The 17,744-nt window shown below is 40.4% G+C and overlaps 1 protein-coding gene across 1 annotated transcript in view; it reads left to right on the top strand.

The window, feature by feature from the left end:
- The first annotated feature begins 4,579 nt into the window (after nt 1-4,579).
- Nucleotides 4,580-17,744, top strand: part of FTSJ3 (FtsJ RNA 2'-O-methyltransferase 3) — a 34,203-nt gene continuing 21,038 nt past the window's right edge. Inside the window, exons 1-13 of the mRNA XM_060780984.2 lie at nt 4,580-4,739; nt 6,319-6,424; nt 7,177-7,223; nt 7,975-8,054; nt 9,034-9,133; nt 9,454-9,648; nt 10,523-10,638; nt 11,601-11,705; nt 11,859-11,959; nt 12,707-12,787; nt 13,177-13,335; nt 14,990-15,125; nt 16,774-16,976. Coding sequence (XP_060636967.2) covers nt 4,673-4,739; nt 6,319-6,424; nt 7,177-7,223; nt 7,975-8,054; nt 9,034-9,133; nt 9,454-9,648; nt 10,523-10,638; nt 11,601-11,705; nt 11,859-11,959; nt 12,707-12,787; nt 13,177-13,335; nt 14,990-15,125; nt 16,774-16,976 — 1,496 coding nt within the window. The 5' untranslated portion in view covers nt 4,580-4,672. The remainder of the gene's footprint in view (nt 4,740-6,318; nt 6,425-7,176; nt 7,224-7,974; nt 8,055-9,033; nt 9,134-9,453; nt 9,649-10,522; nt 10,639-11,600; nt 11,706-11,858; nt 11,960-12,706; nt 12,788-13,176; nt 13,336-14,989; nt 15,126-16,773; nt 16,977-17,744) is intronic.

Genomic DNA, 17,744 nt, shown 5'->3' with positions numbered 1-17,744 from the left:
AATCTAAAGGTAGAATAAAAAGAAAAAAAGTGTGATTTTGATTTCCATTCTTGTTCATAGCAGTTCTTCATTTTTATTATTATTTGTGTGTGTGTGTATTATTAACCTTTCTCTCTTTTTATAGAGTGGCATCTTTCTTTTTTCTGTCCCTTGATTATGATTTTTTTCCCAATCCATCTCATTCATCTTGCAATTCTTTTGAAAGATATATTTACTTAATTTATTTCTTTACAAAGGGGATTCAGAGCAGCTTACAAGAGATATATACATACAATATATTATATTATTAGCATAGTAAACATCAGTATTAAATATTACTATATTGTACTATACCGTTATATTGTAACATTATTAGTAATATTACATAAATATATATATTATTTACGATTTTGTTTTATTTACGAAAGTTATCACAGGGGAGAGGCGGATGAGAGAAGCCTCCCACACGGATGATAAAAACATCAAATCATCCTGGCATCCCCTGGGCAACGTCCTTGCAGGCGGCCAATTCTCTCACACCAGAAGCAACTTGCAGTTTCTTAAGTCGCTCCTGACACGACAAAAAGAAAAAAAACAACAACAGGGAGATATATATATATATATATATATATATATAGTATTGTTGAAGGCTTTCATGGCTGGAATCACTGGGTTGTTGTCGGTTTTTCGGTCTATAAGCTATATGGCCAAGTTCTAGAAGCATTATCTCCTGACCTTTCACCTGCATCTATGGCAATCATCCTCAGAGGAGTGGGGTGTGTATGTGTGTGTATCTGGCGAGCACTACAGTCACAAAGAATACCAGAAGACTATGTAACATGGATAAAGCTACTATACAATAATACAAGTATGGTCCGCTGTCCTGAGGAGATTTCACCACCCTTCAACATCACTGTTAGCATGCATCAGGGATCAGTACTCTCACCATTACTATTCATACTCTGCATTGATACTGCTACAGCAGATTTGCAGACTATGCATCCCTAGACAATCCTATATGCAGATAACATAGCACTCAGCCACCAAAAGCGTGCAGCCCTCCAACGACAGCAGCAGACATTCAGTGATAGTGAATATTGACTTCAACTGAACATACCCAAAACACAGTATCTGGAATGTGGCCTTCAAACTGGAAAAACAAGTCTCCAGACCCTTGATCATTTTAGGCGCCCTCCTCTGGACACATTTTCTTAGGCATGGAATCATCTGCTGCTTCCTCTGAAATGTAGCCTTCAACTCCCGGTATTCCTTGTATTCTTGTCTCCTGGATATGTCATCAGTTGGAGACCCCTCTCCCCCCCCCCCCCCCCACCAACCGCCGCTAGGAGTGAGTACAAAGGAGGCCAGGGGACAGTTCCATCTTGTCTCCTGCATATGTCATCAGTTGGAGACCCCTCCCCCCAGCATCAACCACTGCTCTGAGCCAGAGTGAAGACAGAGGAGGCCAGGGGACAGTTCCACCTTGTCTCCTGTGCTATGCTAATCTATATAAATAAAAATGTAATGTTAGTTCGTGCTACCATCAGAACTCAAAAACCACTGGGGGAATTGACATCAAATTTGGACACAAGACACCTAACAGTCCAATTTATGTCCTCCACTAAAAAAAATATATGATTTTGTCATTTGGGAATTGTTGTTGCTGGGATTTATAGTTTACCTACAATCAAAGAGCATTCTGAACTCCACCAATGATGGAATTCAACCAAACATGGCATACAGGACTTCCATGACCAACAGAACACACTGGAAGGGTTTGGTGGGCATTGACCTTTAGTTTGGGAATTATAGTTCACCCACATCCAGAGAGCACTGTGGACTCAAACAATGATGGATCTGGACCAAACTTGGCACGAATATTCCATATGCCTAAATATGAACACAGATGGAGTTTGGAGGAAATAGACCTTGACATTTGGGATTTGTAGTTACTGGGATTTATAGTTCACTACAATTAAAGAGCATTCTGGAACCCACAAACGACAGAAATGGGGCAAACTTCCCACACAGAACCCCCATGACCAACAGAAAATACTTTAGGCCAGTGGTTCTCAACCTGGGGTCCCCAGATGTTTTTCCTACAACCCCCAGAAATCCTAGCCAGTTTACCAGCTGTTAGGATTTATGGGAATTGAAGGCCAAAAACATCTGGGGACCCCAGGTTGAGAACCACTGCTTTAGGCCATCCAGTCCAACTCTCTTCACCAGGGCAAGAAAATGTAATCAGAGTCCTCCTGACAAAGAGCCATCCAGTCATAAATATAGATAGATAGATATGATTCTCTCTCTCACACACAGATATAGTATCATAGATTTGAAAGAGACCCTTAAAGAAGGACTATGATATGTTGCATATTCTAGAGTAGGCAAACCAGACACTCTCCACATCAACACTGACAAAGAAACAACAAGAAATACTGTTTACTCACAAGCATAAAGGAATTACATATATTAGAAACCAACACTTTCTCATTTCTTTATTTTCCAGATCACCAGGCTGGGCCACAGCAACGCATGGCAGGGGACAGCTAGTATATAATATAATATGATATAATATATTGTATATACATATAATATTTATAATATTATAATGTAATACAGTATAATACTAATAATAATGATATGATATTAGAATTATATATTTTATATTACATGTGCTATTACTAATAATATTACAATATAATTGTATAGTACAATATAGTGATGTATAGCACTGATATTGTACTGTGCTAATGGTATAATGCAGGGGTCCTCAAACTTTTTAAACAGAGGACTAAGTCACAGTCCCTCAAACTGTTGGAGGGTTGGACTATAATTTGAAAAAACATGAATTCCTATGCACACTGCACATATTTTATTTGTAGTGCAAAAAACCCCACTTAAAAACAATATAATAATTAAAATGAAGAACAATTTTAACGAATATAAACTTATTAGTATTTCAATGGGAAGTGTGGGCCTGCTTTTGGCTGATATTTATTTATTATTTATCTTGTCATAGGCAACCAGACCATTGTATTACATTTCTAACAGAACAGAAAAAAAACAGACAGACAGACAAAACACAAAGTTTGCAAGCTTGGTAGTTGATTAAATGTCCTTTGACCAGTATCTGGCCACTTGGAGTGCCTCTGGTGTTGCTGCAAGAAGGTCCTCCATTGTGCATGTAGCAGGGCTCAGGTTGCATTGCAGCAGGTGGTCTCTGTTTTTGGCTGATGATATAGGATTGTTGTTGTTGTTGTGTGCTTTCCAAGTCATTTCAGAATTAGATTGACCCTGAGCGAGGGCCGGGTAAATGACCTTGGAGGGCCATATCTGGCCCCCGGGCCTTAGTTTGCGGACCCCTGGCATAATGTATTGCATATCTTGAAACCGCTCTGACATAAATAAATAAATAAATATTCCAGGTACTGACCATGGCTAATCCTGCTTTGCTTCTAAGGTCTAATGGTATCTTGTGGTATCAAAGATACAGAATGGGGGATGACTGGCTTGAGAGCAGTACGTGTGAAAAAGATCTTGGAGTCCTTGTGGACAACAAGTTAAACATGAGCCAACAATGTGATGCGGCGGCAAAAAAAGCCAATGGGATTTTGGCCTGCATCAATAGGGGCATAGTGTCTAGATCTAGGAAAGTAATGCTACCCCTCTATTCTGCTTTGGTTAGACCACATCTGGAATATTGTGTCCAATTCTGGGCACCACAATTCAAGAGAGACATTGACAAGCTGGAATATGTCCAAAGGAGGGCGACTAAAATGATCAAGGGTCTGGAGACCAAGCCCTATGAGGAGCGGCTTAAGGAGCTGGGCATGTTTAGCCTGAAGAAGAGAAGACTGAGAGGGGATATGATAGCCATGTATAAATATGTGAGAGGAAGCCACAGGGAGGAGGGAGCAAGCTTGTTTTCTGCTTCCTTGGAGACTAGGACGCGGAACAATGGCTTCAAACTACAAGAGAGGAGATTTCACCTGAACATGAGGAAGAACTTCCTGACTGTAAGAGCCGTTCAGCAGTGGAACTCTCTGCCCGGAGTGTGGTGGAGGCTCCTTCTTTGGAAGCTTTTAAACAGAGGCTGGATGGCCATCTGTCAGGGGTGATTTGAATGCAATATTCCTGCTTCTTGGCAGGGGGTTGGACTGGATGGCCCATGAGGTCTCTTCCAACTCTTTGATTCTATGATTCTATGATTGTGCATTTTAGGCAGTCTAGCCTTTTATGATTGGGAACCGGAAGTATAGTGTCTATAAATATTGTCTCTTTGTTTTGGTTGCAAAACTACTGCGCATGCGTATTAAGGCCGGACGTTTACATGACAAGCAAGTATTGGCGTTCTACCGCCGCCATCTTGGTAGGGTATTTTCTTTAAAGGCACCTTTTAACTGAGAAGACGCTGATGGAATAGTGCAATAAGACACCAGTATTTTTAGAATTCTTAACTATGTGATTCTGCATGTCTGTCTGTCCCTGCGGTTGGGATTGAGGTTAAAAACCGGAAAGGGAGGGGGGAAGGAAAGAGATATCTGCCACACTCAATATGACTACAGAGGCAGTGACGTTTGTAACCAGGAAGAGGCAAGCCTACGGATCGGGAGAAGGATCATAGGAAGTTTTACCCACGTGCTAGCCTGGTGGTAGATCTTCAGCGTTTGAGGCTGATTCCTCTGCCAAGATGGGGAAGAAGGGCAAAGTAGGAAAGAGCCGAAGGGACAAGTTCTATCACTTGGCCAAGGAAACAGGTGAGGATATGGGATTGGGAGCATTTCTGGTATTATGTCAAGAAGCCACGTTTCCTTTCTTTGGGGGTTAGAGGCTCAATTGATAGCTTTTAGGTGGAGAGAAAGCCCATTCTCCATAGAGGATGAAACATTAAGCCTTGATTTTCAGGGCTGCATCTACACTGTCGAATTAATGCAGTTTCTTAGAATCAAAGAGTTGGAAGAGACCTCATGGGTCATCCAGTCCAACCCCCTGCCAAGAAGCAGGAATATTGCATTCAAATCACCCCTGACAGATGGCCATCCAACCCCTGTTTAAAAGCTTCCAAAGAAGGGGCCTCCACCACACTCCGGGGCAGAGAGTTCCACTGCTGAATGGCTCTCACAGTCACGACTTTAACTGCCATGGCCCAGTGCTACAGAATTGTGGGAGTTGTTGTTTAGTGAGGCACCAGGATTCGTTAGCAGGGAAGGCTCAAGACCTTGTAAAACCATAACTCCTGTGATTCCATAAGTAGTGCCAAACTACATTCTACAGTATAGATCAAGGGTCCTCAAACTTTTTAAACAGAGGTCCAGGTGACAGCCCCTCAAACTGTTGGAGGGCCGGATTATAATTTGGAGGAAAAAAAGAACAAATTCCTATGCACACTACACATATCTTATTTGTAGTGCAAAAACCACTTAAAAACAATACAATAATTATAATGAAGAACAGTTTTAACAAATTTATTAGTATTTCAATGGGAAGCGTGGGCCTGCTTTTGGCTGATGAGATAGGATTGTTTTTGTTTCTGGACAAGATTTGTTCGTAAGTTTGCCATTGCAACCCTTTGAAGCTGAGAGAATGTGATTAGCTCAAAGTCAGCATGCAGGTTTTATGAGTAAATAGGATTTGAACCTCATCTCTCACTACACCAATCTGGCTCCGTACATCATTTTATAATGAGGTCCAGTATGGTGTAGTGGTTTGAATGTTAAACTTGGATTCCAGGGGATCGGAATTTGAATCTCTGCTCAACTGTGAAAACCCACTGGGTGACCTCTGGCAAGTCACATTATCTCGTCTTCAGTGGAAAGCAAAGGGTAACCCCCTCTGAACATTTTTTTCCTATGTAAACCATAAATACTGAGCCATAAGTCAGAAACAACTTGAAGGCACACATCAACAACAAAGATAACAGTTCTCCGAAAATTAAAATGCTCCACAATTTAAAGTGCTGGTTATGGCCTGTAAAGTCCTATGTAGCTTTGATCCAGACTATTTGAAAAACCCAATCTTGTATCAACCTGATTAAGTGTGAAGATCCCTAGGATGTCCTCTCTTAGGGCACTGCCATTTAGCAGGGAACTGGGTGATTAGTTCTGTAATACAAGCGCATACAGGACATCTAACTTTGTGGCTTTATTTTCTTTTAATTCTTTGGGCTTCAGCTCTCTTATGGATCACCAGAGTCTTTCAGAACATAATTTTAGTGCATAAAGTAGTGCTCAGAACTTTTGGGACACACTGGATTAAGTAGCTGTTGGGCCTTTTTTTACTTGCAGTCCTAAAGTTCTAATTGTACTTGTTGTTTGTGTCTCGTTTCCCCTCTTCTAGGATTCCGTTCCCGTTCATCTTTCAAGCTCATCCAGTTGAACCGAAAATTCCAGTTCCTTCCCAAATCCAGGGCACTTCTGGATCTGTGTGCTGCTCCTGGAGGATGGTTAGTGAGCAGTAAAGGGAACAGGGAACCCTATTATTGCAAATTACTGCGCATTTGGCATTGGTACCAGTGCAATGTACAAGACTCCATATTATCTTAAATAGCCAAAGACCAGCTGAGTTAACAACAAGCTAGTTGAAGTTGTGCTGAATAAAACCCCTCAGTCAATGGATATTAGAAATTACCTTTGGCCTGAGTTTGTTCTGAATGCTAAACTGAAGATGTTTTTTGACATAATGCAACTTCTCCCTTGTTCTGCCCTTCTTTGTTTTCATTCTGACTTCTCTGCTGCCAGATCTTAGCCAGCAAATAATTCTATCTTGGCTGTTCCCCAGGATCAGCCATTAGAAGAATGTTTTGACCACATAGAAATATTTCTGTGGATAGTATAGGCTTTGGGCTAATTTTAATCTATTGCAGCCTGTGTATCTCTGAGTGGTATTGTCGAAGGCTTTCATGGCCGGAATCACTGGGTTGTTGTAGGTTTTTTCGGGCTATATGGCTATGTTCTAAAGGCATTTTCTCCTGACGTTTCGCCTGCATCTATGGCAAGCATCCTCAGAGGTAGTGAGGTTGAGTTATCTCTGAGTTATTAATGCATTAATATGGTGCTAGCATTCACATTTCTGCGGTGTTTTAAGAGATGTGCAAGATTTTGAGGAACGTTGAATAAAAAGATTCTGCCTTTTTCATGTTGTTGTTTATTCATGGATTCTCAAAACGAGACCTGTTTCCGTTTCATCTTCCAACAGGTTGCAAGTGGCCTCAAAATTTATGCCAGTGTCCAGTCTTATTATTGGTGAGTAACCTAGTTGTGAGAGGATGAGGAGTGGCATATCTGGAGAAAATAAAATAGGAAGGGCTTTGCTGGATTGGACCACATGTTTTTTCTTATTTTATGCATGCTGTTTAACTCTGAGGCAAATCAGATGGCTCAGGATAATACACTATCAGGATACAAGCCCCTCTGTCACTGTTATTCCCAGCAGCTGATCTTCAGATATTTTAAACAGTAGGCCTTGTCATCCATAGTCATCATAGCTTGGTCTAGTGTTAGAGCAGTGGAAAGCAGGAGGTGGTGGTGGTGAAATCAACAAAAGAGTAGTGATTAACAGTTTGGAGTGTTCAGAACTCTGCATAGATTGATTTTTGGTAAGTCTCACAAATCTTGTGTAATGTAGGTGGTTTACCCAGTGCTATTAATGCCACAAAAATATAAAGTAGACATTTTGTTGTACATACGCTATCCTGTCCCATTTTTCTTCTGAACAGGACAATAATGGGAAGAGTGCATGTGGAACACATGGTAGTAATATGCAGCAACAGTTCCACATGTGCAGTTTTGTGATAAATCAGAGGTCTGTCTTGTTAAAATAATCTCTGGTTGCAAAGTTGAAAGGTCTTCTATATATTGTTTTATGAGATTGCAATCTTTGAGAGGGAGCATTAAGCGAGAGCCACGGGGAACAGGAGATTTTGTTTTGATTTAACTTCCTTCCCATGCTCCATATAATTCACTCATGCTCTCTTTCCCAAATACTTGTCTTCAGGAGTTGACCTGGTTCCCATAAAGCCCATCCCTAATGTAGTAACTATGCAGGAAGACATCACCACAGAGAAGTGTCGCCAGGTAACCGCTTCTTTTTTTAGCTCCTGCATGTTGATGCGGATGTGATTAATTTTGCTTCCATCTTTGTCTGTTTTTTCTTGCTTTCCCTCCCCTTTCCCCTCTTGTTCATGATAACAGTTTGCTGTATTTTCTTTTTTTAAAAAAGATGTACAGTAACACTCTTGTCACCACAGAAACCATATACATGGTTTCACTTACTACTGGAGGAAAATGGACTCTCTAGGCATTTGTTAGTATGATTCTGTTATGTGTTCCCCGAAGTTGTGTTTAAGATATTAGTAAAAATAGATTAACACAGGCAGCTAACAACTCCAAAACAAGGTACTCTATATACTTATGCACAAGTCTAGAAATCGTAGTAAAAAAAAATATCAACACCAGAAAACTGCACCAACTTATCCACGGGTTAATATAACCACTAATCTATTTGAAGAAAAAAATAGTGTGGCAAAAAGCAAGAACTTAGTCCCTCTCAGTGGTGCAGTGGGTTAAACGTCCTGGCGTCCCCTGGATACTGTTCTTGCAGAAGGCCAATTCTCTCACACCAGAAGTGACTTGCAGTTTTTCAAATCACGCCTGACACACAAAAAACAAAAACAAAAAATGAATAGTTCCCTTCTTTGCATAGCATGGTGAAAAGCCTATTTGAATGCCTAGGCAGGTAAATGGCAGTGACCAGGGGTGGCTGTCCCAGTGAGGCATCATTGGTGCTTTACCCTCTTCATAGAATGACCCCCTACTTATCAACGTGTCAGATCAAAATCCCCAAAGCCTATGTTTAAATTAATATGAGGTCGAGTTATACATGAGCATATATAGTACTTCTCAATCACCATCAGTCTCCTTTGAATATTATACTCTCCAACATGAGGTAGAGAATTGTCATGGATGATTTTTTTCTGAAGATTTTTTCCTCAGGAATGGCACATGGGGGCGCGACCTGCTTTCACAGCCTGTGTTTCTTTTTCTTTCTCATCAGGCCCTACGCAAGGAACTGAAAACATGGAAAGTGGATGTTGTACTGAATGATGGTGCTCCTAATGTGGGAGCCAGCTGGGTTCATGATGCCTTTTCACAAGGTAGAGGACCATCCTTTAGGGGTGATGTTGTGCTATGGGTGGGAGAAGCAACATTGACTTAGGACTTTGTTATTTCTTGCAAAATAGTAAGAATGTTTAGAAATAATATAATGCTTTTGAGTTTCAAAGAAGTTTTAAATATATTGGTCGTGTAACCTTTTCAGTCAACCTTTGAGGTAAGTGAACATTATTCCTAAATGAAAAGTATGGGGGGGGGGGGGGCATGTGCATAGAAGTAACTTAGAACAATTCATAATTCCGCAACCGCAGGTGACTTTCTGGTGATGTTCGTTCTTTCTTCTTCTCCTTTACTCCACCAGCCAACCTTACGCTGTCTGCACTCAAGTTAGCCTGCGACTTTTTGTCCAAGGGAGGCTGGTTCATCACCAAGGTCTTCCGTTCCCGAGACTACCAGCCTCTCCTCTGGATCTTCCAGCAGCTCTTTCGCAAGGTGCAAGCCACTAAGCCCCAAGCCTCCCGTAATGAGTCGGCAGAGATTTTTGTGGTCTGTCAAGGTGAGTAGAATATTCATTAAAATACAGAAATTGGCAGAATATGTTTTTTCAAATGTCAGGAAACCCTGATAGGAGGAATTCTGGACTGCTAATAATCTTCCCACTTCATCACACTAGAGAATGAATCCACTTTAAATCTGATTTCTGCCTCCTGTAGAATTCTGGGGTTTGTAGTTTAGTGAGGCTGTTAAAGGCTCCTTCCTAAACTACAAACCCCAAAATTCTGCACAGGCAGCAACCGGATATAAAGTGGGTTTATTTTCTAGTGTGACAAGGCCCTTCATAGTTCAGAACTTACCATGCAAAATTTGAATGGGTTTGCTTTGTACAGACAACAGCTTTTTCTGCATCAGAAATAATATTTCTATAGAGAAATATTATTTTCTGCTTCCATTTTCTCTGCAAACAAACTACATTTCAATTAGTTCTTGTGGGTTTTTTCGGGCTATATGGCCATGTTCTACTTTTCAATTGTTATGTCATGTTTATTGCTGTATGTTTAAATTTATATGTAATGTTTATTATTATATGTGTAATGCGGCTTCAGGATTTGCAGCCTAAGAGTATAAACAATCACAGCTTGTGACAAGAATGAATGAACATTTGCATTTCACAAATTAAAGCATTCAAGAGAGAGAGAGAATTTAATACCTAACAAATTGTTCCTTTTGTCCTTGGAAGGTACAAGAGAGATGCCTCCACTTTAATCAGAAGAGCTTGCAATAAGATGCAAGTTGTCTGTTGGATTCATTCAGGGATTGTTGCTTGTAATACTTGTGTCTTCTTTATTAGACAAGAAATAGTGAACTGCTTGAAGCTCTATGTGCCTTGAATTCCAAGAATGATATTCCTCTTCACTACTGCTCTTCTCTAGGCTACTTGGCTCCAGATAAAATTGACAGCAAGTTCTTTGACCCAAAGTTTGCCTTCAAGGAAGTGGAAGTGCAAGCCAAGTCTGTAACTGAACTGGTTTCCCAGAAGAAACCAAAGGTCAGTAGGAAGAAAATTTTTAAGAAAATGGCTTTTTATTTTGAAAAAATTATATGACCTTTTGATATTTTTAATACTTCTGAGAGAGCTTATAGCAACACAAGATTTCTGTTTTCTAACCCCACTGCACTAAAAGCAACAGTAATAACAGTGGAAGGTAGAAGATGCTGTACAGTCAGTAAGGGCATGTGTTTGTTTCCGATCCATTTTTTGGGAGCCTCCTGATATCGGGAAGGCAGATGCCAAAAGATGCTGCTCCAGGGTGCCCAAAGATCTATTTTCTATCATCCCATTATGGGGGGGGGGGGGGGCTTCCCAGGCTCTCCTTCATGTAATTTTAGGCATTTAACAGGTAAGGAAGCTTCTTACCTGTTTCTACTCTAGAGGAGAGGCACTCAGCTGTGGGCAGGAGCACTTGCTTTCTGGGCCTGCTCGCCACACATGCACGCACTCTTTCCAAGGCAAGGAGGCAAGTTCTCATTCTTACTTTAGAGGAGGTGCTTGGCTGCATGCCACACACACACATACTTCCCAAGACAAGGGGTCATGGAGTGCCATGTGCTTATGAAAAGCTTTCGTGTCAAGCTGATTTTTGTACCAGGAGGGGCCTTCCCATTATGTGCTCCTGAAGGTAACGAAAATAACAAAAGAACGGATGTACTGAAGGAAAATGGTTCTGCACAAAACTCTAGTTTCTACTGAGCATTGGTTTCAAATGCCAATGCTTTTGGCTGTAACCATGAGGGCTTGAATTGGGCATCATAAAAGAAGCCTAAAGGTGTCCTAATATTTGAGGGAGGTAGAGGAGTCAAGGGTATAAAACCTCCTTGACTTCAAGAATGTTTGAAAGAAGAGAGAGCATCAAGTTTAAATTTTCAGTAAGTAATTTTGTATTGAAGTTCAAGTCTAGGCTTTCCAGGCATGTTTCCCTGTTTTCATTTCGTCCATCCTGTATTGAACAGGCAGAAGGATATGAAGATGGTGCCACGGTCCTTTATAAGCGCTGCACACTGACAGACTTCTTGAAGGTCGCCAACCCTGTGGACTTCTTGTCGAAAGCCAGTGAGGTGAGGACTGGACTGTGGGGATGAAATAGTGGGGAGGAGAGGTGGAGAGGGCTGAATTATTCACTTGTTGAAATGGCAGCTGAATTACTTAGCAGACTGTTTTGGTAGCTGCCTGAAGCAATGAGAAAACAATCTTCTTCCCATGCTACCTAGATTGTCTTGGACAGTGAAGAGCTGGAGCACCACAGTGCTACCACTGAGGAAGTGCGCCATTGTTGTCAAGACATCCGTGTTCTGGGCCGCAAAGAGCTTCGGTACGGTTGGTGGCTTTAAATTGGTGTGGGCAAGGTGTAGGTCCAGGCTCAAGTGTGTGCTCAGCAACCCTATAATAAATAAATAAATAAAAACTTTATTTGTATTCTGCCTTATCTTCCCGAGGGAACTCAGGGCGGATTCCAGCATAACTATGGCAAACATTCAATGCCGACATAAAATACATGATACTAACATAAAATCCCAGAAAACCCCACATATAAAAATAACATTAACACCTAACATCAAATTAAGACCTAACATCGGTAAATTAAACCTGACATCAAATTAACTACACATAAACCGACAAAGTTCTATCTATATATATTACAATGTAATGTTCGTTTGTGGGATTAATATAACTCAAAAACCACTGGATGAATGGACACCAAATTTGGACACAATGCACCTATCAGGCCAACAAGTCACCATCATTCATAAAAAACACTGAAAAACACAGTGGTAGAGACTTAAAAAGCCAAAAAATAAAAAATACATTGGAACGCATGCGCAAAACCACATATATACACATGTATACACACACAAAACACATATACACAGACTGGGCCACAGCAACGCATGGCAGGGGACGGCTAGTAACAACATAAATCTAAACAAAACATCCACATTAGTGTACAACAGCCAGCAAGGGTTGGTTATTCTCAAATAATCTAGAACTCTCAAATAGGGATTTGTTCCAAAATAGTCGTATATCCACAGGGTCTGATGATGTCCTTTCTTTTGCCCAGGGCCCTGCTGAACTGGAGAACAAAGCTGAGGCGATTCCTGGTGAAGAAGCTGAAAGATCAAGCCAAGGAAATTGATATCAAGTAAGACAGTGGGACTCTAACCTTGTGGGGCAACTAGGTGTCAAGGCTTCCAGCAAGCAAATAAGATTGCCATCAGGTTGCAGCAGCACAAGCAAGAGAAAGCAAGATCATTTAATTATTATCATTCCTTGCGTTCATCCCTCCTTTTTCCCCAAGTTGTGATGTAATTCTATGAAATGCTCTGCAACTTCAAAAACCGGTGCCTATGTTTGCTTGTTTTCCTCTTCCCGTCACTTCCTGCTTTCTATTTCCATAGCCAGCTTGTGTGCTATGAATGGCTTGGCTTTATTGTTCTTACCTAATGTGCTCTGGGAATCTTTCAGGCTGATGAGAAGAGTGTGAATGCTCCAAATAAAAACTAAATCTAATATCTCTGTTTCTATTCTCAGTTTGAGTTCTGGAGAGGAAGGCGAAGGAGAAGAAGAACCACAGCCCAAGAAGAAGGAACCAAAAGCTCTGGAAGGAGTGGAGGATGAAGCAAAAGAGGAGGAAGAACTGGAGATGAAAATTGCTGAGCTCAAAGCAGAAGAGATGGCAGAACTTAAGAGGTACGTCTGGGATCACCGTAAAAAGAGTATTTCTAAACCATTGCCACCATGCAGTTGGGCTACAATTCCCATCATGTATTTTTAGTATGGCCTGAAAGCACTGAAAATCCCACCAATGCAGTAGTTTGGGTTTTAGTCTAAGACTCTGGACGCTAGAGTTTGAAATCTTGCTTGGCAATGAAACCGACTGGGTGACCTTGATCAAGTCACACCCTCCCAGTCTCCGAAGAAAGCAACAGTAAACCTCTTCTGAACAAATCCTGCTAAGAAAACGCTGAGATAGATTCACTTTAGGGTTGCTTTAAGTCAGAAATTATTTGAAGGCACACAAGAACCCCATCAATAATTTTCCTACAGATGCCCTCCAGGTTAGATTAGGATTCCCAACTCCCATTAGACCTTACTAACATAGCCAGCAGTTGGACATCTGAGCAGTTATAGTCCAGAGAGCATCTGGGGAAGGCTGGAGTAGAGTGTCCAACTTGCACACGAGAGACTGAGTTCAAATCTTTACTGAGTCCTGAATGAAGCTCACCTTGAACCAGTAATTGCATCTCAGCATCTCGTAAGTTGATTGTTGTGTTGAAATATGTACAATGGGGCCTTGAGGCTTGGTTCCAATGTTCTCAATGGATACCAGAATCCAGGGATGTTAAATTCCCATTATATTCAATGACATGATGAAATTGTGTTCCTTACATAAAAGGGCTAAATCAAAGTTTGTTTTTTGGATTTTTTTATTTTTATGTTTTGGAATATTTTCAGTGTGTGGATGGTTGAATCCACTATTTATTTATTTAGGTATTTATTGTATTTATATCTCACCCAGAGCAGCCTTACAAAAGGCAACTATCTGATGCCATAACAACAAAAAATGCAAGTGAACATATACATTAAAGCATAAATTTAAAAGTCATGTAAACATTAAAATACATTATTCAAACTATGCAATCCAGAATCATAGTCAAATCCATGGATACGGAAAGCCACCTGTATGCCCCCTCTTCCCTACAAGGGAAAAACATAGTAAAAAAATTAATAGCAATGCCCCGAGTATGAAGAAGAGCAATTGCCCTTCAGCACTAAGAATTTAACAAGGTTGGGCAATGAAGGGATGTCTCATTGGCCTACTTAATGATTGCTTTTATTGCTATTTATTTATAATGACATGCTTTTTAATTTTATCTGCTGTTTCATGTTTCATTACACTGGCTCGTTTATGAGATCAGTATTAAACCTTGAGTGCCAGGTATAGCAGAAAGATGCCAGACTGTTTTTAAAATTATATTCTTGTATTTGGCCTGGTCTTAATCTTTTTTTGTGCTCTTTCTCTTCCTACCCCCTGCCATGTCCTAGTATTATAAACCCATGTGGCCATGAGAAAGAAATGGACAGGTTTTTGTGTGTGTTGCTGAATTTTCAGTTTGAGAATTCCTCCTCCTTTATTTATTATTGCACTTGATATGCTGAAAAAAGAAAGTTGACAGTGTTCTGAGGTGGAAGTGTAGAGTGTGCACAATCTATCCTGTGACACTTTATATTCCACCCCTTAATCCATTGAGTTAACTCCATATCCAGAGTTGGCCAGGGCTGGACTAGCATATTACCTTCAACTGTTCGTTGTTACATTTTGGTTTTTCTTCCCCATCGTCAGGAAGAAACGCAAAATTCTGCGTGAGCGACGCCGGCAACGAGAGCGTGTTGAGCTTAAGATGGATCTTCCTGGAGTCTCTGTTGCCGATGACGGAGACACGGGGATGTTCTCCCTCCGAGCCATTGGCAAAAGTCAGGTAAGGGGGTGGAGGTGGAAGAAAGGTGAATGAGAAATGGCCTTCCGAGTCTAAGATCCTCTAGGTGTCCTTGACTACAATGGCCATTATCCATTACCAGCATGACCAATGTGGACTGTGATAGTGGCAGATGTATAGTATTTCTGGAAGTCTACATACTAAGGATGCATCCACACTATCAAATTAGTGCAGTGTGACATCACTTTAACTGCCATAACTCAATTTTGTAAGATCATAAGAGTTATGGTTCGGGAAGATGATGTTGCTTATTTTATTGTAACTTGTATCTTATTTTATTGTTGTTTTTTTAAATTATTTTTATTGAGGGTTTTTTTTACAGTGAGGATTAAAAGAAATAAGGGGTAAGGTAAAAAGTAGGATAAAAGAAGTGAGTAGAAAGGGGGGTTGGGAGGGTGGGGTGTAGGGGAGGGGGGAGAGAGTCTAGGGGGGGGGGTAAGGTGGGGGTGAGGGTAGATGGGAAAGAAGATACTGGCTTCCAGTCATCTCCATCTTTGGCTTCAGGTCTCTTTGGTTGTATTTTCGGAAGTGTGGCTGACCCATTTGCATCTTATCTGGTTGTAATATTGTTTTGTTTTGACGTGTTGTTATGTATTTATTATCCCTTTATAATTTTTTTGAATTAAATAGTTTCTTACTGGGGACCAATCTGTTCTTATTATCTTCATCTTTTGATTCGCCTTCATTAGCTGAGTTAATCTGTCCATATTCATAATATTGTGTTGGGATCTCCTTAGTTCTCCATAATCTTGCATAGCAGATTCTGGCCACGGTTATTAGATAGTTAAAGAATTTTTCTTTATTAGTTTCCAAATCTGCCTCTGTGATTCCTAATAGAAAGAGTTCCGGCTTTAGTTTAATCTTTGTTTCCAGTATCTTTTCAATTGTTCCATGGACCTCTCTCCAATAGGATTTCGCAATTCTGCATGACCACCACATGTGAAAAAAGGAGCCTTGTTGTTCTTCACATTTCCAGCACAGGTCTCTTACATTTGGGTAGTATCTGGCCAATTTTTGGGTGTGATGTACCACCTGTACATCATCTTCATCCAATTTTCTCTTAGGTCTGTGTAGGTGTATCTTATCTTTTTGTTCCAAATTTTTGTATCTTGTATCTTATTTTATTGTAATTTGTTGTTTGGGCTTGGCCTCATGTAAGCCGCCCCGAGTCCCCGTTGGGGAGATGGTGGCGGGGTATAAATAAAGATGATGATGATGTTGATTATAAACTACAACTCCCATGCTTCCATAATTGAGCCGTGCATTAATTCTATAGTGTAGATGCACCCTGAAGAAAGACTCATTTAGGTGATAATGGCAAGGAAGGAAGTACTGTCCAATCACATGCACGTCTGCATTCCAGTAAATTACATAATAATAATAATAATAATAATAATAATAACAACAACAACTTTATTTTATACCCCGCCAACCATCTCCCCTAGGGGACTCGGGGCGGCTTACAAGGGACAAGCCCAAAAATTACAAATAAAGCACAACCAATTAAAAACATCAGATCAGATAAGATATAAAAACAATCACAATTGTAAACAACATCAAAACAATATGACTGAGAAAAAGAACATAGCTGAGATACAGTGAAACACAACAGTTATCCTTTCTTCTCCAGCTATTACATGATGTGACTGAGGGTGATATGGCAGCAGCGGACACCTTTGTGGCCACAGAAGGCAATGCAGAAAATGACTTCTCGCTCTCAGAAGGTGAAGACTCCGATGATGATGTATCTTTGGCCAGTGAGCTGGATGACGAGGAAATAGCAGAAGTTGAAGAGCGATCCAGCCAGATGCAGCGAGCTAATGTCCAAGAGAAGTATGTGCAAAGGTTGGGAGGCATAATACAGTTGGTGTCAATGATGTGGGTTTTGGCTGGAGAAGAAGACTGCTCCTGAAAATATAATACTGCCGTAAGCAGCTTAATGTGAGAAGGGAAAACCATGACTGTCCGTCTCGAAAAAGAACTTGATGTCAACTGTGATATAGCAAAGGAAGAGAGGAGGAATTGCAGGATTAGAAAGTCAGGTGCAGGAACATCTTGATAGGCAAGTGTTAATTTAAGAGTCCATTATACATGCTTTATATGTACTCCTTCCACAAGGCATAATTCTTTGAAACATTTTCAACAAGAAAGGCTAGTGTTTTTACTAAAAAGCCTAGTATTGTCTTTATCTTGTCTTCATCACTATAGGTAATACAAGAACTTAGAACGTTATCTTCTATCATGGAAGAGCAAATGCCCTGAATAAGTTGCTCAAGCCATAAATCCATAGAGCAGCTACGTATATAATTTTTAAGGGGTACAAAAGTTCTGGCAGTTTAGATAGCTGTAGAAAAGATACTCCACTAATTCATGTACACATATTTGCCTGTTGAAATGAAATGTTTTCACTGGAATTGAGTGGAATACCATATGGCTTGGGATAATTTGTAAAACCCAATTAACTTTTTTGTGTTTGTTCTTTAGAACTAGAAGAGAAATTGCATATCTAATATGCATGGAAGGTAATTCCTTCCAAGCTCCCTATTTCCTCAGAGTCAATCCATTCTCCTTAGGTTCTCCATCTGAAATGTTTATTCCTTC

The sequence above is a fragment of the Anolis sagrei genome, chromosome 6, assembly GCF_037176765.1.
Source record: "Anolis sagrei isolate rAnoSag1 chromosome 6, rAnoSag1.mat, whole genome shotgun sequence".
In the NCBI taxonomy this organism is placed as follows: domain Eukaryota; kingdom Metazoa; phylum Chordata; class Lepidosauria; order Squamata; family Dactyloidae; genus Anolis; species Anolis sagrei.
This window is presented reverse-complemented; position numbering and strand designations above follow the sequence as displayed.